The following is a 22871-nucleotide window of genomic DNA, read 5'->3' on the forward strand; positions in this document are numbered from 1 at the left end:
AAATAATTATATACTGTATGGTCATTATACCATTACTGAAACATATCTAATGGTGGCCTAAGACTTTTGCACAATACTTTGTATATATATATTTATATATATACAATATATACATTAAACAATATATATATATATATATATATATATTAAATTAACATGAACCTATGAGAAATATATGTTATATTGCTCTATACATAATATTATATATAGTTATACTGTGACTAAACAAGTGCTTTACAAACGCAAAATATTACTGTCATGAGGTTAGTTCCTTCCTTGAGCTGCACATGCGCACCACTATGACAAAACCCTAGGCAGGGGGCGCTGTTTCATCTGACTCTTATCACATTGCTTCCTTTTTTGTGAACGCGCACGTTTAGATGCGCTTTTGGGAATAGGAAAAAAAAGTGAAAACAGAACGTGCGCGTTCCCGCAGGCCGGAGAGTCAGAGCGCAGTAATGGCGGAGGGGGGAGGAGGAGGTGAAACGAGCCCAGTAGCGCCGGACCGGACCGCACGGACACCGTCACCCCGGCCTACACCGGAGCAGTCGGACAGGCCGGACCCAGAGACACAGAAAGCCGTTTTGGGAGAGTTGTTGAAAACGCAGCTGAAAAAGGGGGATGAGTGGTAATGGAAGGCCGCCGGGGAACTTTGTCAGGGGGGCCTAGGAGTGGGGGGAGGCAGCGGTAGGGGCTGGGCCACGGGCGGGGAATGCTGTGTCATGGGCCTTGGCTGTAGGTCGGGATTGACAGGCCTGAGCCGGCACGAGGGAAGTCACAGTGCTCGCACAACACAAAAACACGCAGTTACAGAGACCGGTGTGCTAGTGAAACACCAGTGACACAGACCAGGGTTAGAAGAAACACCAGTGACACAGACCAGGGTTAGAAGAAACACCAGTGACACAGACCAGGGTTAGAAGAAACACCAGTGACACAGACCCGTGTGAGCGGGGAGCACACATACCAGTGACAGAGACCAATGTGAGGGGGGAAACACACACACTCCAGTGACAGAGACCAGTGTGAGGGGGGAAACACACACACTCCAGTGACAGAGACCAGTGTGAGGGGGGAAACACACACACTCCAGTGACAGAGACCAGTGTGAGGGGGGAAACACACACACTCCAGTGACAGAGACCAGTGTGAGGGGGGAAACACACACACTCCAGTGACAGAGACCAGTGTGAGGGGGGAAACACACACACTCCAGTGACAGAGACCAGTGTGAGGGGGGAAACACACACACTCCAGTGACAGAGACCAATGTGAGGGGGGAAACACACACACTCCAGTGACAGAGACCAGTGTGAGGGGGGAAACACACACACTCCAGTGACAGAGACCAGTGTGAGGGGGGGAAACACACACACTCCAGTGACAGAGACCAGTGTGAGGGGGGAAACACACACACTCCAGTGACAGAGACCAGTGTGAGGGGGGAAACACACACACTCCAGTGACAGAGACCAGTGTGAGGGGGGAAACACACACCAGTGACAGAGACCAGCGTGAGGGGGGAAACACACGCACACCAGTGACAGAGACCAGCGTGAGGGGGGAAACACACACACACCAGTGACAGAGACCAGCGTGAGGGGGGAAACACACACACACCAGTGACAGAGACCAGCGTGAGGGGGGAAACACACACACACACCAGTGACAGAGACCAGCGTGAGGGGGGAAACACACACACACACCAGTGACAGAGACCAGCGTGAGGGGGGAAACACACACACACACCAGTGACAGAGACCAGCGTGAGGGGGGAAACACACACACACACACCAGTGACAGAGACCAGCGTGAGGGGGGAAACACACACACACCAGTGACAGAGACCAGTGTGAGGGGGGAAACTCACACACACCAGTGACAGAGACCAGTGTGAGGGGGGAAACTCACACACACCAGTGACAGAGACCAGTGTGAGGGGGGAAACTCACACACACCAGTGACAGAGACCAGTGTGAGGGGGAAACGCACACACACCAGTGACAGAGACCAGTGTGAGGGGGGGAAACGCACACCAGTGACAGAGACCAGTGTGAGGGGGGAAACACACACACACACCAGTGACAGAGACCAGTGTGAGGGGGGAAACACACACACCAGTAACAGAGACCAGCGTGAGGGGGGAAACACACACACACACCAGTGACAGAGACCAGTGTGAGGGGGGACAGAGATCAGAAGCAGGGACAGAGATCAGAAGCATCAGTGAGAGTTAGAAAGAGGGGCAAGTGACAGACACATGTTAGAGGTTGTCATCTACTAGGGCTTAAAAGCCCAACATGTCTTCAAGCATTTCTGCAGGACTTGACAAACTCAGGAGTAAGGGAGCCACTGGCTCCTAGAATTTTACCCTGGCCACTAACTGGGTTATTCTCCATATATCTTTATGCAAATACTACTGTCCAAATATTCTTGCCAGCTCTTACTTTTTAATCAGATTTGTCATACCTTGCATTTCTGGTTTCTGCTTATTTATTATGATGACAGGCTGATATCACTGCGTAACTGAAGATTCAGGAAACACTAAGACGTTAATGGTTTCTATATTATGTACTTGTATTTGACATTTGGGTACCAGCATTACAATTTGTTCAAAAGTCAGTGAAAAATGTTAAATATAAGCTATATGTGGAATAATTGTGACCCAGAGCCAAATTATGGGAGGTTGAATACATTTGTAATTTATATTTGTCAAGGCCTGAACTAAAGCAAACTTCTGTATTTCCAGCATTGTGACTGTCGCATAATTTTCAATGTTATTCCTTGTGACTGCCTTGAGTTTATAATATTCATATTTTTCCACAGAAAATGTTTCAGCCGGGTGGCATTATGAAGTAGCCAGGTTGGGGGACAGTCTCATACTTTTCAATATTATGACATTTTCTGTTATTTATAAATGTTGAGCTATCCAAAGCACACATGAATTGCATAATTGAATATACATTGATTTAATAATTTGTGCAACAAACATTGAAAACATATTAGATTAGTTTAGTTGAATATTGGCTTAAAGTGATGGTAAATGCTAGCATTTAAAAACACTCAGATTTATCAGTGCAATAAATAAAAGGTACCTTCATTCATGAATGTTTGCTAAATCAATGAAAAAGGAACCTTAAATTTCTTCCTCCTTAACACGTATACAGAACCTCTCTGACCGCCCACGGCAAAACTTTTTTTTCTTCCTTCCAATGAGAGGACTTTTCCACCTTTTATCCAGTAGCCATGTTTCAGTGCTGTATGGGGTAGCACAGCTTTTGGCTAAGAGGCGGAAATATCACCTCATTGAAAACAATGGGTTTTGCGGTGGGCGGCCGGAGAAGCTCTGTTAAGGTATAAGGGAGGAAGAAAACAAAGGTACCTTTATCATTGATTTATCTAGCATTAACAAAGGAAAGTACCTTTTATTTATTGCACTGGTAATATTAAACGCTAGGATTTACCATCACTTTAAAGTTTAGCCTTGTGGTTAGTAAAATCAGCCAGGTTGTGTGCCTATTAAATAGGTCCTGGGAAGAACATATTATTAAAGGGACAGTCAACACCAGAAGTTTTTGTTGTTTAAAAAGAAAAATAATCCCTTTATTACCCATTCCCCAGTTTTGCATAACCAACACTGTTATAGAAATACACTTTTTACCTCTGATTACCTTGTATCTAAGCCTCTGCAGACTGCCCCCTTATTTCAGTTCTTTTGACAGACTTGCATTTTAGCCAATCAGTGTTGGCTCCAGGGTAACTTCACGTGCATGAGCTCAATGTTATCTATATGAAACACATGAACTAATGCCCTCTAGTGGTCAAAATGCATTCAGATTAGAGGCAGTCTTCCATGTCTAAGAAATTAGCATATGAACCTCCTAGAATTAGCTTTCAACTAAGAATACAAAGAGACCAAAGCTAAATTGGTGATAAAAGTAAATTCCCTATTTAAATCATGAGGGTTTTTTTGGACTTGACTGTCCCTTTAATAAAGAGTTGCAAAACTTGTTAAGATAGAATATGGGCTGTTTTGTAGCTGAGTGTATATTGGCTATTGTTCTTAAAGTGCCATTAAACAGGTTGAGATCTGTGGCTGAAGATTGAACCTGTAGGTTCAATCTTCATCCACGATCAACACAAGAGTGCTGCCGCAAACTATTGTCCATCTCCACGACCTTGTTTCTGTCACGATTTGTGCACCTCCTATAGAGGCACTGTGTCTGCCCCCCCCCCCCCCCCATATCTTATCAGAAGCATTCAGCAGAGGTGTAGAGTTGTTGCTTTTTTGGTATAATGAACGTCTGATCCTAACTGTCTATAAACAGTACCAGCAATCATATTAGTGCTTCAGCTTCTCCTAGCACTAATTTATTTGATATAGTCTATTATATTCCAGTGAACCTAGTATTTTTTTTTAGCTTTTCTATTTTTGCCCATTTGCTTGCGGGGCCCACCTGGCAGTGGAAAGGTCAGATTTCAATATTCGAGTAATAGACATATGACCATGACTTTGCATAGCATCAGGTGCCAGTGACTTATCATGGAATATGAGAGTCTGCTTTAATAGGTAAACTAAATTAACATTCTGAAAGAGGTGACACTATTGAGGAACTTGCCACACATTTTTTAGACCTATAGGTTTAAAAAAAAAAATAGATATGTTTTTGTTTTTTTTTTTTTATCCAAAAAGTAAAAAAACAGAAGAATATATGGGTGTCATGGATTGGCAAGCCCTGCTGGGAAAAGTGTAGTTAAATATTAGAACAGGCTTGTAACAGATGTGTAGAAAATTTAGGAGCCAGCGAAATTATTTAGAAACGCGCAATAGGACTGCAAAAAAACCCCAAAAAGGTTACCAGTCTGGGGAAAAATACTTATTTGTGCAATCTGTTAAACACTGGCAACAGCTTAAAGTGGTATTATAGTGAAAACAATTACATGCTCTCGTTTATTAGAGTATGTTGTTTTATCAATACATAGGCAAAGTACTGCTCTGGAACCGTAGAGAGCTGCTGCACTCGATCGGAAACTGCAGCTGAGCCAATCATAATATAAAACAAGAAATATATATCTATATGATTAGTATATACATATAAACATACATTTATATAAAAAGATCATACAAATTGGATTTTTATTTTACAGCGCCAAGATCAAGAAAGGATCCAGCCTTACCAAGCTGAATTTTATGTGTAGCTGGGCGAGATTATGGGACAAGTGGGGAGCACCCATGGGTGTCTTAGGACTCTAATCCACGATGCCAGGGCCTAATGTTAAGTCACTAGCGGCCTCTGGCACCGTAATAATCATGTCATTTTCCACTATGATGGCATGTTAAATTTGCATCTGTGGCAATTTCTTAGTAGTCTTGGGCTAGTGAAAAGATAGCCCTATGCATATAATACACACGCATACTGTAGGGTAGAGTAGGAATGTGGGTTAAAGTGATGCACAGATGTGGCAGTAGTGTGTGCCGTGAACTAGAAATGTCTCTAGATGCAAGTCCTATACCTCTCCTCAGCCAGAGTATGGTCATTGTGTTTTACCAGGCACCAGATTTCATTTTCTAAGCACCCTGTACACCAGGATTTGTTGAATCTTGCTTTAGAGCTTTGAGGTAGCTATTTATTTAAAAAAAAAAACTCAATTCCTGTCTCTCATTCAGGTTTTTTTATATAATTTTGCAATGCACTTTCAAGATAAAACACCTGTGTCATGTTGATATGTTTATCGCTCATGTAGGCTAATATTGAAGCCCTGCTGTCTCTGATTTCTCAATCTAGGTTCTTATGTTTCTTAGTAATACTTTATTCCTTCACCCTTACACACCCATTTATGAGTCAGTAAATGATGTGTGCGTTCTAGAATTAACAGATATTTACTTTGAGCATATTGCTAGCAAATATTAATTTTACTATTGACATGTAATGCCTATGTTATTTGAAAACTTCTACATATAGTCAATAAAAGATCCGATCATTTACTCAGCCAGTAGGATTGAAAGTTATTTGTATATATAAATGTACTTGTGACTCTACCACAAATATTTGGACCAGCAATACTACCAGAAGTGTTTTTAGTGTATGGTCATTACACATCTGTCCATGCATGTTTGTTAAATGCTTATAGCTGGGCTTGACAAATTTGTTCAAAATCTAGGCGCCAACCCCATAAATGTAGGAGCCAGAAACTTTTGGCCATCCCTATGATATTTATAAATAAACATAATTTAAACCATGAAATAAATATGTATTTAAATATTTCCTAGATCCATATGTGGCACCTATATTTTTTTTTCTGACTGTGTAAAATTTACAGCTAAACTGCACTTTTTGCATCCAATATAAACCTGTAATCTGAACTGATGAAAGAGCATCTGTAATGCAGGGTCCTCATTATGCTCTAAAATTGCTGCAGATCACAGCAAACCTTCCAATTTAGCTCAAGGCAAATCTCCATGATGAGGAGGCAGAAACTAAAATATTCCAGTATGGTTTAAAGGTACACTGTTAAATGGAATGAATCATTTAGAGCAGGTGTGCAAGGGCACACTTTAGTAAATTCTATTGATTTTAAACAAATGTGACATACTTTGATAAACACTTAACACAAACCTTAAAGTGATGATAAATCCAAGCGTTTAACAAACTCTCGGTTTTACCATCACTAAAAATCAAGTGGAGTTTAAGCGATGATATGTAAAAAAAAAAAGTTTGCACAGCACTAAACTCAGTGGCTTCGGTTGCCCGTGGCACATCGCTCTTCTACCAATGAGGTGCCGCTTGTACCTCTAAACCAGTAGCCGTGGGTGCTTACAGATACTTGCCAGTTGACACCCACGACTACAGGTACAGAGGTGCAAACGTCACCTCATTGAAGGAGAACGGTGTGCCGTGGGCAGCCGGAGCCCGCTGGGTTTAGCGTTGTGCAACGGCACAGAAAGTGTTAGTTTAAACCCTTTTAAATTCACTTATATTTTCAAATGTACTTTGTTCTTTTGGTATCCCTTGTTGAAAAAGAATATGCACATATCCTACACTAGTGGGAGCTAGCTGCTGATTGGTGCCTGCGCACATTTGTCTCTTGTGATTGGCTAACTAGTTGAGCTATTCTAGCTGTCCAGTAGTGCAATGATGTTCCTTCAGCAAGGGATAACAAGAGAATGAACCATATTTCATAAAAGAAGTCAATTGGAAAATTGTTTAAAATTGTATGATCATCCAAAATATGAAAGAAAATGTATAGGTTTCCTGTCCCTTTTAAATTGCATTTTATTTTTAGTAATGGTAAATCCTAGGATTTGTTGTAAACTTGGATTTACCATCACTTTAATGCCACATAAAAAAGTTTAGCTGTGAGGATTAGAAAAGCCAAAAATAAAGTATGTTGCAAACTTTACTTAAAGGGACAGTAAACACCAGAATTTTTGTTTAAAAGGGTAGATAATCCCTTTATAACCCATTCCCCAATTTTGCATAACCAACAGTTATAATAATATACTTTTTACCTCTGTGATTACCTTGTATCTATGTCTCTGCAAACTACCCCCTTATTTCAGTTCTTTTGACAGACTTGCATTTTTAGCCAATCAGTGCTTGCTCCTAGGAGCTTCATGTGCCTGAGCTCAATGTTATCTATATGAAACATGAACTAATGCCCTCTAGTGGTGATAACTGTCAAAATGCTTTCAGATTAGAGGTGGCCTTCAAGGTCTAAGAAATTGGCATATGAACCTCCTAGATTTAGCTTTCACGTAAGAATACCAAGAGAGCAAAGCGAAATTGGTAAAAGTAAATTGGAAAGTTGTTTAAAATCATTAGTTTTTTTTTTTTTTTTTTTTTTAACTTGACTGTCCCTTTAACTGAACATTTGTATTAAAGGAATATTAAACCCAATTTTTTTCTTTCATGATTCAGATAGAGCATACAATTTTAAGCAACTTTTTTTTCTCCTATTGTCAAATTTTTTCTCTTGGTATCTTTATTTGAAAAGCAGGAATTTAAAATTAGGAGACGGACCATTTTTGGTTTAGCACATTGGTAGTGCTTGCTGATTGGTGTAGCCAATGTAGCCACCAATCAGCAAGTGCTACCTAGGTGCTGATCCTAAAATGGGCCGGCTCCTAAGTTTACTTTCAAATAAAGATACCAAGAAAATGAAGAAAAATTGATAGTATGAGTAAATTACAAAGTTGCTTGAAATTGAATGCTCTATCTGAATCATGAAATAATGTCCCGTTAAAACGTAAGTTTTCCCAGCGCTTAACTAATAGGCTTGTGTTCGTTCAGTAGAATTCAGAAACCTGACTCTTGTACATGAATGCTTGATCAGTGCAGGAACTCGTATATCTTCCTAATTGGCCAACCCAAAGGAGATAAAATTAACCCCACATATGAAAGAGCCTTTTCCAGGGGGTGTTGCCTTGTAGCACCTACTTTTAGGAGCCAGACAGTGGTATTTGTATAGAATAGGCCGTGTGTACAGCTGTAGTGCCTGCACCATTATTTTCAGTGACAGTGTTCTTCCAAAGCCTCATTGCCTTTGAAGAAGGAGACTGCAAATGCGCAGTTCCAGAGACGGTGGGCACTCAGTAGTATGCTGCTATTTAAACTGCCGGGAAGCGGGAAAATAATTGGGTTTAATTCAGATGTTGAGTGTATAGAATTAGTCACATTGGTTGCAGAGGGGAAGAGGTAAGAACTTAGTAGAATATTTTATGAGCAACAATCTATGTACAATATAGAGAAGCGGAAAGCCAGATAAATTGCGCTGGAAGATGACCCTACAATGCTGCACAACCTTGATTTAGAGGTCATGAATTCCATGGACTCTTCTAGTCTTGTGTGAACTGAAAGTGTTGAAAACTCCTATCAATCTTAGGAGCCAAATTGGCATGTAATTTGTAAGGACAAATCTGTGCCAATCTTCATGACATTTTGTCATGGATATAGATCTCATTGGATAGTTTTCTCTTTTTATTTGGTAAATAAACTAGTTCTGACGATATACCATTTACATTTTATTTTTTTGTAAACAAAAAGCAGCCAAAAAGTGACCACTTTTTTTTTTATTTCTTTTTTTTCTTCAATATATTGAATTTGTATGTTATCGAGTTTATATCAGTTGTGTAAAGTTATGCAAATTTTATTTTTGAGTTTTTATTCTGATCATTTAAATTTATTTCAATTTTAGGAATTTAATTCTGATTGTTTCTGAGATTTATAGATTTTGCTATTGAACTGACCAGACATATTGACTGACTGTGGAAGAGTAAAGAAAATGCTAGTTGGTTTAAATGGTCCCGTTGTGCAATGTCACTATAAAATGTGACATTTCTACAGCAGCTATTGAGAGCTTACGTCCAGGGTTGACAACTTAGTCTGTTTAAAATTTAGGAGCCAGTAAGAATATTGTTTGCCAGAGTTTAAAGGGATTTGAAACCCAATTTTTTTTTTTTTTCATGATTCAGGTAGAGCAGCAATTTTAAGCAACTTTATACTCCTATTAATTTTTTCTTCATGCTCCTGGTATCTTTGTTTGAAAAAGCAGGAATGTAAGCAAGCGCTATCCAGGTGCTGAACCAGAAATGGGATGACTCCTAAGCTTTACATTCCTGCCTTTTTAAATAAAGATACCAAGAGAACGAACAAAAATTCTTTTTTTTGTTCTCTTGATATCTTTATTGTAAAAAGCAGGAATGTAAGCATAGGAGCCGGCCCATGTTTGGTTCAGCACCTGGGTAGCACTTTTGAAATTGGTGTCTAAATGTAGCCACCAATGAGCAAGCACTACCCAGGTTCTGAACCAAAAATTGGCCGGTTTCTAAGCTTACATTTAAATAAAGATACCAAGAGAACAAAGAAAAATTGGTAATAGGAGTAAATTAGAATGTTACTTAAAGGGACACTAAACCCAATTGTTTTCTTTCTTAATTCAGATAGAGCATCCAATTTTTATGCAACTTTCTAATTTACTCTTATTACCATTTTTTCTTTGTTCTCTTTCTATATTTATTTATAAAGCAAGGAATGTGATGAATAGGAGCCCGGCCCATTTTTGGTTGAGAACCTGGGTCATGCTTGCTTATTGGTGGGTAAATGTCAGCCTCCAATAAGCAAGTGCTACCCATGGTGCTGAACCTAAAATGGTTCAGCACCTGCTTTTAAAATAAAGGTAGAGAGAAAAATTGATAATAGGAGTAAGTTAGAAAGTTGCTTAAAATTTCATGCTCTATCTGAATTATGAAAGAAAAAAATTTGGGTTCAGTGTCCCTTTTTAAAATTGCTTGTTCTATCTGAATCATGAAAGTTTAATTTTGAAACTGATTTATATTTGTGATGGGTGCGGTTTGGCAGCAGCTATTGGAACATGTTGGCTTTCTGCATTGCCCTATAGTTTAGTGATGTAGAAATTGCTGATTGGCAAATGAAAGTAAAACCCAGAAGTGACACTGACTTTCAGAATGAAGAAATACTAGTTAGTCCTATAAACACCAGCCATTGCAAAACTAATGCCACTGCATTAGTTTGTTGCTCAATCCTCATTGATGAGTACCAGTAAATCCAGTAGATATTGCACAGCACATAGGGCTAGGATTCACTTTATACCCTCCTCCAGCTAGCACAGGTGTCTGTTTCATATTTAATGTTTCTTTTAATAATATTTTGCCATGGGCTTTGACAGGACACTTGTTTGGCCTGATATGTAGCAAAATGCAATGTACAACAGTTTCACGTCACCTGCTCCACAGCCTTTTGTTATTCCTTCTCTAACTTCTTTTTCCTTCTCTCTGACACTGTTTTCCATTCTTTCTTGTGACTTTTTAGTCCCGTTTCTTCTGGATTTCTTTCTCCCTTCTTACCTATTGTACATAGCTACTATGTTATGTGACCTATAGAAAGATCAGTCATTTAGCTTGAGCTTTTAAAGGTACACTAAATTGCAATCATTTTTTTTTATACTTCTTTAGAGCATTTTATTATTGCGTTATTGCTTGCACTGAACTGTTTGTTCCCCTCACCCCGGAAAGGGGTTAAATGCTTCAGCAATAAACTATGGTTCATGAGCTGACCATAGCTGTAGAGATGATCGGTGGTGGCATATGTACGTAGCCCCTAATCCAGTGCTTGACAAATGTGTTTAAAAATTAGGAGCCAGTAAGAATATTTAGGAGCCAGACCGTTGGATTTGTATATAGACATATGGAGAATAACCCAAAAATTTAGGAGCCAGGGGTAAAATTCTAGGAGCCAGTGGCTACCAGGCTCCTGGGTTTGTCGAGCCCTGCCCTAATCACCAGCTTGTTTGCAGCAGTGTATTTAAAGGGACATTGAACCCAAATTTTCTTCTTTCGTGATTCAGATAGAGCATGAAATTTTAAGCAATTTTCTAATTTACTCCTATTATCAAATTTTCTTTATTCTCTTGTTATCTTTATTTGAAATGCAAGAATGTAAGTTTAGATGCCGGCCCATTTTTGGTGAACAACCTGGGTTGTCATTGCTGATTGGTGGATACATTCTTCCACCAATAAAGTGCTGTCCCGAGTTCTGAACCAAAAAAACCTTAGATGCCTTTTTCAAATAAACGGCTAGATTACGAGTTGTGCGTTAAGGTAAAAAAGCAGCGTTATCGGGTCCCAACGCTGCTTTTTTACGCCCCCTGGTATTACGATTCTTGCAGGTATAGGTGTACTGCACACTTTTTTTGGCCTTAACGCAAAGCAATTTCCCTACATTTCGTAAAGGCTTTTTTCAATTGGACTTGCATAGCGCCGGTATTACGAGTTTGTCCTGGGAGGCCAAAAAGTGAGCGGTACACCCTCTACCGCCAAGATTCCTAACACATTTTAAAGTCAGTAGTTGCTGTAGCATAAAACTAAAGGGCTAAAAAGTACACTAACACCCATAAACTACCTATTAACCCCTAAACCAAGGCCCTCCTGCATCGCAAACACTAAAATAAAATTATTAACCCCTAATCTGCCACTCCGGACATCGCTGCCACTAGAATAAAAATATTAACCCCTGAACCGCCGCACTCTGGCCTCGCAAACACTAGTTAAATATTAACCCCTAATCTGCTGCCCCTAACATCGCCACCACCTACATTATACTTATTAACCCCTAATCTGCCGCTCCGGACATTGCCGTCACCTACATTATACCTATTTACCCCTAATCTGCTGCCCCACCTACCTACATTTATTAACCCCTAATCTGCCGCCACAATTCTAAATTTATTAACCATTTAAGCACATTCTATTGGCTGATGGAACTGCCAATAGAATGTGAGCTCAATCCTATTGGCTGATTGCATCAGCCAATAGGATTTTTTTTCAACCTTAATTCCGATTGGATGATAGAATTCTATCAGCCAATCGGAATCTAAGGGACGCCATTTTGGATGGCGTCACTTAAAGGTACCTTCATTCAGCAAGAAGAAGTCGTTGGAAGACGATGCTCCGCGCCGGATGTCTTGAAGATGGAGCCGCTCTGCGCCGGATGGATGAAGATAGAAGATGCCGTCTGGAGGACCACTTCTGCCGGCTTTGTTGAGGACATCTTGCCGCTTGTATGAAGACTTCTCCCGGTAAGTGAATCTTCGGGGGTTAGTGTTAGGATTTTTTAAGGGTGTATTAGGTGGGGTATTTTTTTTTTAGGTTAGGGCTTTGGGCTGCAATAGAGCTAAATGTCCTTTTAAGGGCAATGCCCATCCAAATGCCATTTTCAGGGCAATGGGGAGCTTAGGTTTTTTTAGTTAGGGTTTTATTTGGGGGGTTGGTTGTGTGGGTGGTGGGTTTTACTGTTGGGGGGGTTGTTTGTATTTACAGGTAAAAGAGCTGATTTCTTTGGGGCAATGCCCAGCAAAAGGCCCTTTTAAGGGCTATTGATAGTTTAGTTTAGGCTAGGGGCTTTTTTTATTTTGGGGGGCTTTTTTATTTTGATAGGGCTCTTAGATTAGGTGTAATTAGTATAAATATCTTGTAATTTGTTTTTTATTTTCTGTAATTTAGTGTTTGTTTTGGTAATTTAGCTAATTGTATTTAGTTTATTTGTATTTAATTTAGGTAAGTTATTTAACTGTAGTGTTAGGTGTTAGTGTAATTTAGGTTAGGTTTTATTTTACAGGTAATCTTGTATTTATTTTAGCTAGGTAGTTATTAAATAGTTAATAACTATTTAGTAACTATTCTACCTAGTTAAAATAGATACAAAGTTGCCTGTAAAATAAAAATAAACTCTAAGCTAGATACAATGTAACTATTAGTTATATTGTAGCGAGCTTAGGGTTTATTTTATAGGTATTTAGTTTTAAATAGGAATTATTTAGGTATTTAATAGTAGTTTTTCTTTAGATTTATTTTAATTATATTTAAGTTAGGGGGTGTTGGGGTTAGACTTAGGTTTAGGGGTTAATAATTTAGTATAGTGGCGGCGACATTGTGGGCGGCAGATTAGGGGTTAATAAGTATAATGTAGGTGGCGGCGATGTTGTAGGCAGCAGATTAGGGGGTTAATAAATATAATGTAGGTGACGGCGATGTCCGAAGCGGCAGATTAGGGGTTAATAAGTGTAAGATTAGGGGTGTTTAGACTCGGGGTTCATGTTAAGGTGTTTGGTGTAAACATAAAATATGTTTCCCCATATGAATCAATGGGGCTGCGTTACTGAGCTTTACGCTGCTTTTTTGCAGGTGTTAGACTTTTTCTCAGCCGGCTCTCCCCATTGATGTCTATGGGGAAATCGTGCACGAGCACGTATAACCAGTTCACCGCTCACTTAAGCAGCGCTGGTATTCGAGTGCAGCGTGGAGCGCAATTTTGCTCTACGCTCACTTCTTGCCTGTTAACGCTGGGTTTATAAAAACCCGTAATACCAGCGCTGTAGGTAAGTGAGCGGTGAGAATAAACTGCAAGTTAGCAACGCACCCCTCATAACGCACAACTCGTAATCTCGCCGAAAGATAGCAAGAGAATGAAGAAAAATTAATGAGTAAATTAGAAAGTTGCTTAAAATTGCTGCTCTATCTGAATTATGAAATAAAAAATTTGTATTCAGTGTCCTTTTAAGCTGAGCAGTGTATAACTGGGGTTTTAACACACTGGTCTGCAAGCGATGGCGCAATAATAAAGCATTAATAAAATAAGTCATGGCTCCTAGTAAATGTCAGCCCTGGTGATGAACATCTATTTTACAAATTAGAGTAGAATACATGTGTAGTTTTTGGCAAGTAATAAAGTTTGATTTAGACAATGTGGAACTTTTCCTACGAGCTGTTTCAGATACTTTTGCATCTTTGTTGGATTTCTGAATGTGAATAGGGGAAGTGCAAGTAAAGTGAAAATACATTTTGTTCTTTCATCACTCATTGTATAATGTTTTATTCTAGGTATCTTGTCGACAGCCGGTGGTTCAAGCAGTGGAAGAAGTATGTTGGTTTCGACTCGTGGGATATGTACAATGTGGGGGAGAGCAGTCTCTTCCCAGGGCCTGTTGATAGTTCAGGCCTTTTTGCAGGTAAAAAAAAAGTCTTAACGGGACAGTAAACGCCTTGATATTTTTATATAATGTATTGTTGCATGTAGTTAAACAACTTTGCATTATATGTTTACTATTTAGTTTGCCCCTTTTTTATGTAATTTAGCTCTGAAAATTGTGTATTTACTCAGAGCTGGAATTGCATACAACATTATTTAAGGCTAACCATGCTACATACATATCTAATTGGCTTTAGCAAATAACAACTGCAAAACAATGCAGGGAATACTAATATAATCACCATGGCTATCCTTGACTGTTGAACTATGCCCGGATAGGCTCCTCAGAGTAAAGCAACTGGGTGGGTGGTGTTGGGGAGCTAACATGGTGTTAATTTGATTTAAAATTGTTTAAACTTGGCTGATATGATGTTCTGTGCCAAGACAAAATACATGTTTCTTCTATAAGATACGAGTCCACGGATTCATCCTTTACTTTTAGGATATTATCCTCCTGCTAACAGGAAGTGGCAAAGAGGACCACAGCAGAGCTGTCTATATAGCTCCTCCCTTGACTCCACCCCTCAGTCATTCTCTTTGCCTACTCTAAGTAATAGGAAGGGTAAAGTGAAAGGTGATAAAATGTTAATTTTTATTTTCTTCAAGCAAGACTTTTTTATTTTAAATGGTACCATTCTCTTTGCCGTTGCACAGGCAACATCTCCACGGAGATGGTTAAGAGTTTTTTGTAGTTTTATTCTTCTATCAAGTGTTTGTTATTTTAAAATAGTGCTGGTATGTACTATTTACTCTGAAACAGAAAAGGATGAAGATTTCTGTTTGTAAGAGGAAGATGATTTTTAGCAGACAGTAACTAAAATCGATTGCTGTTTCCACACAGGACTGTTGAGATGAAGTAACTTCAGTTGGGGGAAACAGTTAGCAGTCTTTTCTGCTTAAGGTATGACTAGCCATATTTCTAACAAGACCATGTAATGCTGGAAGGCTGTCATTTCCCCTCATGGGGACCGGTAAGCCATTTTCTTAGTTAAACATTAAAGAATAAAGGGCTTCAAAAAGGGCTTAAAAACTGGTAGACATTTTTCTGGGCTAAAACAATTGCTTTACTAGGCATATTATGCAGATTCTAACTAATTATTGGTATTATAATCTTGGGGAACGTTTAGAAAAACGGCAGGCACTGTGTTGGACACCTTTTTCAGATGGGGGCCTTTCTAGTTATAGACAGAGCCTCATTCTGGGACTGTATAGGGGTTAAATGTAAAAACGGCTTAATTTAAGGGTTAAAGCTCTGAAATTTGGTGTGCAATACTTTTAATGCTTTAAGACACTGTGGTGAAATTTTGGTGAATTTTGAACAATTCCTTCATACTTTTTCACATATTCAGTAATAAAGTGTTTTCAGTTTGAAATTTAAAGTGACAGTAACGGTTTTATTTTAAAACGTTTTTTGTGCTTTGTTGACAAGTTTAAGCCTGTTTAACATGTCTGTACCATCAGATAAGCTATGTTCTATATGTATGAAAGCCAATGTGTCTCCCCATTTAAATTTATGTGATAATTGTGCCATAGTGTCCAAACAAAGTAAGGACAGTAATGCAACAGATAATGATATTGCCCAAGATGATTCCTCAAATGAGGGGAGTAAACATGATACTACATCATCCCCTACTGTGTCTACACCAGTTATGCCCACACAGGAGGCCCCTAGTACATCTAGTGCGCCAATACTTATTACCATGCAACAATTAACGGCTGTAATGGATAACTCCATAGCAAATCTTTTATCCAAAATGCCTACTTATCAGAGAAAGCGCGATTGCTCTGTTTTAAACACTGAAGAGCAAGAGGACGCTGATGATAACTGTTCTGACATACCCTCACACCAATCTCAAGGGGCCATGAGGGAGGTTTTGTCTGATGGAGAAATTTCAGATTCAGGAAAAATTTCTCATCAAGCTGAACCTGATGTTGTGACATTTAAATTTAAATTAGAACATCTCCGCGCACTGCTTAAGGAGGTGTTATCTACTCTGGATGATTGTGACAATTTGGTCATTCCAGAGAAATTATGTAAGATGGACAAGTTCCTAGAGGTTCCGGTGCCCCCCGACGCTTTTCCTATACCCAAGCGGGTGGCGGACATAGTAAATAAAGAGTGGGAAAGGCCCGGCATACCTTTTGTTCCCCCCCCCCTATATTTAAGAAATTATTTCCTATAGTCGACCCCAGAAAGGACTTATGGCAGACAGTCCCCAAGGTCGAGGGGGCGGTTTCTACTCTAAACAAACGCACTACTATTCCTATCGAAGATAGTTGTGCTTTCAAAGATCCTATGGATAAGAAATTAGAGGGTTTGCTTAAAAAGATTTTTGTACAGCAAGGTTACCTTCTACAACCAATTTCATGCATTGTTCCTGTCACTACGGCAGCGTGTTTCTGGTTCGAGGAACTAGAAAAATCGCTCAGTAAAGAATCTTCGTATGAGGAGGTTATGGACAGAGTTCAAGCACTTAAATTGGCTAACACTTTTTTTTTAGATGCCGCTTTGCAATTAGCTAGATTAGCGGCGAAAAATTCAGGGTTTGCTGTCGTGGCGCGCAGAGTGCTTTGGCTAAAGTCTTGGTCAGCGGATGTGTCTTCCAAGACAAAATTGCTTAACATTCCTTTCAAAGGTAAAACATTATTTGGACCTGATTTGAAAGAGATTATTTCAGACATCACTGGGGGAAAGGGCCACGCCCTCCCACAGGATAGGTCTTTTAAGGCTAATAATAAGCCTAATTTTCGTCCCTTTCGCAGAAACGGACCAGTCTCTTATTCTGTATCCTCTAAGCAAGAGGGTAATACTTCACAACCCAAACCAGCCTGGAAACCAATGCAAGGCTGGAACAAGGGTAAGCAGGCCAAGAAGCCTACCACTGCTACCAAAACAGCATGAAGGGATAGCCCCCGATCCGGGACCGGATCTAGTGGGGGGCAGACTTTCTCTCTTTGCTCAGGCTTGGGCAAGAGATGTTCAGGATCCTTGGGCGCTAGAAATAGTTTCTCAAGGTTATCTCCTGGAATTCAAGGAACTACCCCCAAGGGGAAGGTTCCACAGGTCTCAATTATCTTCAAACCAAATAAAGAGACAGGCATTCTTACATTGTGTAGAAGACCTGTTAAAGATGGGAGTGATACATCCAGTTCCAATAAGAGAACAAGGAATGGGATTTTATTCCAATCTGTTCATAGTTCCCAAAAAAGAGGGAACATTCAGACCAATTTTGGATCTAAAGATCCTAAACAAATTTCTCAGGGTACCATCGTTCAAAATGGAAACTATTCCAACGATCCTACCTACTATCCAGGAAAATCAATTTATGACTACCGTGGATTTAAAGGATGCGTACCTACATATTCCTATCCACAAGGAACATCATCAGTTCCTAAGGTTCGCTTTTCTGGACAAGCATTACCAGTTTATGGCACTTCCATTTGGATTAGCCACTGCTCCAAGGATTTTCACAAAGGTACTAGGGTCCCTTCTAGCGGTTCTAAGACCAAGGGGCATTGCAGTAGTACCTTACTTGGACGACATCCTGATTCAAACGTCGTCCCTGTCAAAAGCAAAGGCTCATACGGACATCGTCCTAGCCTTTCTCAGATCTCACGGATGGAAGGTGAACAAAGAAAAAAGTTCTCTGTCCCCGTCAACAAGAGTTCCCTTCTTGGGAACAATAATAGATTCCTTAGAAATGAGGATTTTTCTGACAGAGGTCAGAAAATCAAAACTTCTAAGCTCTTGTCAAGTACTTCATTCTGTTCCTCGTCCTTCCATAGCGCAGTGCATGGAAGTAATAGGATTGATGGTTGCAACAATGGACATAGTTCCTTTTGCACGAATTCATCTAAGACCATTACAACTGTGCATGCTCAGACAGTGGAATGGGGATTATACAGACTTGTCTCTGACGATTCAAGTAGATCAAAAGACCAGAGATTCACTCCGTTGGTGGCTGACCCTGGACAATCTGTCACAGGGAATGAGCTTCCGCAGACCAGAGTGGGTCATTGTCACGACCGACGCCAGACTAGTGGGCTGGGGCGCGGTCTGGGAATCCATGAAAGCTCAGGGTCTATGGTCTCGGGAAGAGTCTCTTCTCCCGATAAACATTCTGGAACTGAGAGCGATATTCAATGCTCTCAGAGCTTGGCCTCAACTAGCAAAGGCCAAATTCATAAGGTTTCAGTCAGACAACATGACGACCGTTGCATATATCAATCATCAGGGGGGAACAAGGACTTCCCTGGCGATGAAAGAAGTGACCAAGATAATTCAATGGGCGGAGGATCACTCCTGCCACTTGTCTGCGATCCACATCCCAGGAGTGGAAAATTGGGAAGCGGATTTTCTGAGTCGTCAGACATTCCATCCGGGGGAGTGGGAACTCCATCCGGAAATCTTTGCCCAAATAACTCAATTATGGGGCATTCCAGACATGGATCTGATGGCGTCTCGTCAGAACTTCAAGGTTCCTTGCTACGGGTCCAGATCCAGGGATCCCAAGGCGACCCTAGTAGATGCACTAGTAGCACCTTGGACCTTCAACCTAGCTTATGTATTCCCACCGTTTCCTCTCATCCCCAGGCTGGTAGCCAGGATCAATCAGGAGAGGGCCTCGGTGATCTTGATAGCTCCTGCGTGGCCACGCAGGACTTGGTATGCAGACCTGGTGAATATGTCATCGGCTCCACCATGGAAGCTACCTTTGAGACAGGACCTTCTTGTTCAGGGTCCATTCGAACATCCGAATCTGGTTTCCCTCCAACTGACAGCTTGGAGATTGAACGCTTGATTTTATCAAAGCGTGGGTTTTCAGATTCTGTAATAGATACTCTGATTCAGGCTAGAAAGCCTGTAACTAGAAAAATTTACCATAAAATATGGAAAAAATATATCTGTTGGTGTGAATCTAAAGGATTCCCATGGAACAAGATAAAAATACCTAAGATTCTATCCTTTCTACAAGAAGGTTTGGAGAAAGGATTATCTGCAAGTTCTCTTAAGGGACAGATCTCTGCTTTATCTGTTTTACTTCACAAAAGACTGGCAGCTGTGCCAGATGTTCAAGCATTTGTTCAGGCTCTGGTTAGGATCAAGCCTGTTTACAGACCTTTGACTCCTCCCTGGAGTCTAAATCTAGTTCTTTCAGTTCTTCAAGGGGTTCCGTTTGATCCCTTACATTCCGTAGATATTAAGTTACTATCTTGGAAAGTTTTGTTTTTGGTTGCAATTTCTTCTGCTAGAAGAGTTTCAGAGTTATCTGATCTGCAGTGTTCTCCGCCCTATCTGGTGTTCCATGCAGATAAGGTGGTTTTGCGTACTAAGCCTGGTTTTCTTCCGAAAGTTGTTTCCAACAAAAATATTAACCAGGAGATAGTTGTACCTTCTTTGTGTCCGAATCCAGTTTCAAAGAAGGAACGTTTGTTACACAATTTGGACGTAGTCCGTGCTCTAAAATTCTATTTAGAGGCTACTAAAGATTTCAGACAAACATCTTCCTTGTTTTGTTGTTTATTCTGGTAAAAGGAGAGGTCAAAAAGAGACTTCTACCTCTCTTTCCTTTTGGCTTATGAGACTGCCGGACGGCAGCCTCCTGAAAGAATCACAGCTCACTCCACTAGGGCTGTGGCTTCCACATGGGCCTTCAAGAACGAGGCTTCTGTTGACCAGATATGTAAGGCAGCGACTTGGTCTTCACTGCACACTTTTGCCAAATTTTACAAATTTGATACTTTTGCTTCTTCGGAGGCTATTTTTGGGAGAAAGGTTTTGCAAGCCGTGGTGCCTTCCATTTAGGTGACCTGATTTGCTCCCTCCCTTCATCCGTGTCCTAAAGCTTTGGTATTGGTTCCCACAAGTAAGGATGACGCCGTGGACCGGACACACCAATGTTGGAGAAAACAGAATTTATGCTTACCTGATAAATTACTTTCTCCAACGGTGTGTCCGGTCCACGGCCCGCCCTGGTTTTTTAATCAGGTCTGATGAATTATTTTCTCTAACTACAGTCACCACGGTATCATATGGTTTCTCCTATATATATTTCCTCCTGTCCGTCGGTCGAATGACTGGGGTGGGCGGAGCCTAGGAGGGATCATGTGACCAGCTTTGCTGGGACTCTTTGCCATTTCCTGTTGGGGAAGAGAATATCCCACAAGTAAGGATGACGCCGTGGACCGGACACACCGTTGGAGAAAGTAATTTATCAGGTAAGCATAAATTCTGTTTTTTTCTGGAGGGACTGTTATTTCAGAATTGGCTGACAGTATCCCCATGAGGGAAAGGGTAAGCAGTAATCCTAATGTATAGAGAGGGGTATTACTGGACCTGTATGTTGGGCTATAAAAAATGGTTGACACTGATGATATGATGTTTGTGGGCAAAAGTTTCTATGTTGGGAGTTTAAAGATAACGTTTTTTGTGGCAAACGTTTTGACTTTATTTTAACAAGGGGTACACATGGCTTCACTTAAATGGGTACATAAACCCACATGGCTAGGTTTTAGACCGCTCTGGAGCGGTTATTGTTAAGACTGTGAGACATCGAATTAGATGGGCGGGGCCTATTTTCTCGCCTCAGTTGCGCAGTTTTTCCCATGCAAGCAGCAAGCTCCAACTCCGGTGGGCCTTTCAAGAAAGTTTGGGCCTAATCGAAAGGGTTAATCCGATTTTGCAGACCCCTGAGGGCAGGTAGGCGCCACAGCAAAGCTGTGGCGAGGTGCAGGGGGTGTTTTTGTTTAACTATAACGTTTTTGGTACAACGTGTTTTGTTCTTAAGGGTTAAGTATTCCTTTCCTTGTGGGGCAATCTTAGCTGACAAGTTGGGATACATTTATCATAAATTTGAGATAATTTTATTGTTATAAAGCAGTTTTGAAAAAATTGTATGCTTTTTTTTCTCTTAAAGGCGCAGTACCGTTTTTTTTCAGATTGTTATTTTTTTCACAATTTTACCAATGATCCAGGAGGGTCAGTATATGACCACCGTGGATTTGAAGGATGCGTATATTCACATTCCTATCCACAAAGATCATCACCAGTTCCTCAGGTTCGCCTTCCTGGACAAACCTTGCCAGTTTGTGGCCCTTCCTTTCGGGTTGGCCACAGCTCCCAGAATTTTCACGAAGGTGCTAGGGTCCCTTCTGGCGGTTCTAAGGCCGCAGGGCATAGCAGTGGCACCCTATCTGGACGATATTTTGATTCAGGCGTCAACTTACCATCTAACCAAATCTCATACGGACATCGTGTTGGCTTTTCTTAGAACTCACGGGTGGAAGGTGAACATAAAAAAAGAGTTCACTTGTTCCTCTGACAAGAGTTCCATTCCTAGGAACTCTGATAGACTCGGTAGACATGAAAATTTTTCTGACGGAGGTCAGAAAATCAAAGATCTTAACCACTTGTCGTGCACTTCATTCCATTCCTCGGCCATCAGTGGCTCAGTGTATGGAGGTAATTGGACTAATGGTAGCGGCAATGGACATAGTTCCGTTTGCTCGCTTACATCTCAGACCACTGCAGCTGTGCATGCTCAGTCATAGTGACGACGGACACCAGCCTCTTGGGCTGGGGTGCAGTCTGGAATTCCCTGAAGGCTCCGGGTGTGTGGACTCAGGCGGAGTCCCTACTACCAATAAATATTCTGGATCTGAGAACGATATTCAACGCGTTTCAGGCGTGGCCTCAGCTGGCTTCGGCCAAATTCATAAGATTCCAGTCGGACAATATCACGACTGTAGCATATATCAATCATCAAGGGGGAACAAAGAGTTCTCTAGCGATGATAGAGGTTTCCAAAATAATTTGATGGGCAGAGACTCACTCTTGCCATCTATTAGCAATATATATCCCAGGAGTGGATAACTGGGAAGCGGATTTTCTAAGTCGTCAGACTTTTCATCCGGGGGAGTGGGAGCTCCTTCCGGAGGTGTTTGCAAAATTGATTCATCAATGGGGCACACCAGAATTGGATCTGATGGCATCTTGTCAGAATGCCAAACTTCCTTGTTACGGGTCCAGATCAAGGGATCCTCAAGCAGTACTGATAGATGCTCTAGCAGTACCGTGGTCGTTCAACCTGGCCTATGTGTTTCCTCCTTTTCCTCTCCTACCTCGCCTGATTGCTAGAATCAAACAGGAGAGGGCTTCGGTAATCTTGATAGCGCCTGCGTGGCCACGCAGGACTTGCTATGCAGACCTGGTGGTAATGTCATCTGTCACTGTGGAAACTGCCACTGAGACAGGACCTTCTCATTCAGGGCCCGTTCCAACATCCAAATCTAGTTTCTCTGCAGCTGACTGCCTGGAGATTGAACGCT

The 22871-nt window shown here is 40.9% G+C and overlaps 1 protein-coding gene across 1 annotated transcript in view; it reads left to right on the plus strand.

Annotated features, from left to right (window-relative positions):
* The first annotated feature begins 381 nt into the window (after nucleotides 1-381).
* USP4 (ubiquitin specific peptidase 4) overlaps nucleotides 382-22871 on the plus strand; it is a 311070-nt gene continuing 288580 nt past the window's right edge. The window contains exons 1-2 of the mRNA XM_053689414.1: nucleotides 382-628; nucleotides 14396-14523. Coding sequence (XP_053545389.1) covers nucleotides 459-628; nucleotides 14396-14523 — 298 coding nt within the window. The 5' untranslated portion in view covers nucleotides 382-458. The remainder of the gene's footprint in view (nucleotides 629-14395; nucleotides 14524-22871) is intronic.

This window comes from Bombina bombina, chromosome 7, assembly GCF_027579735.1.
Source record: "Bombina bombina isolate aBomBom1 chromosome 7, aBomBom1.pri, whole genome shotgun sequence".
In the NCBI taxonomy this organism is placed as follows: Eukaryota; Metazoa; Chordata; class Amphibia; order Anura; family Bombinatoridae; genus Bombina; species Bombina bombina.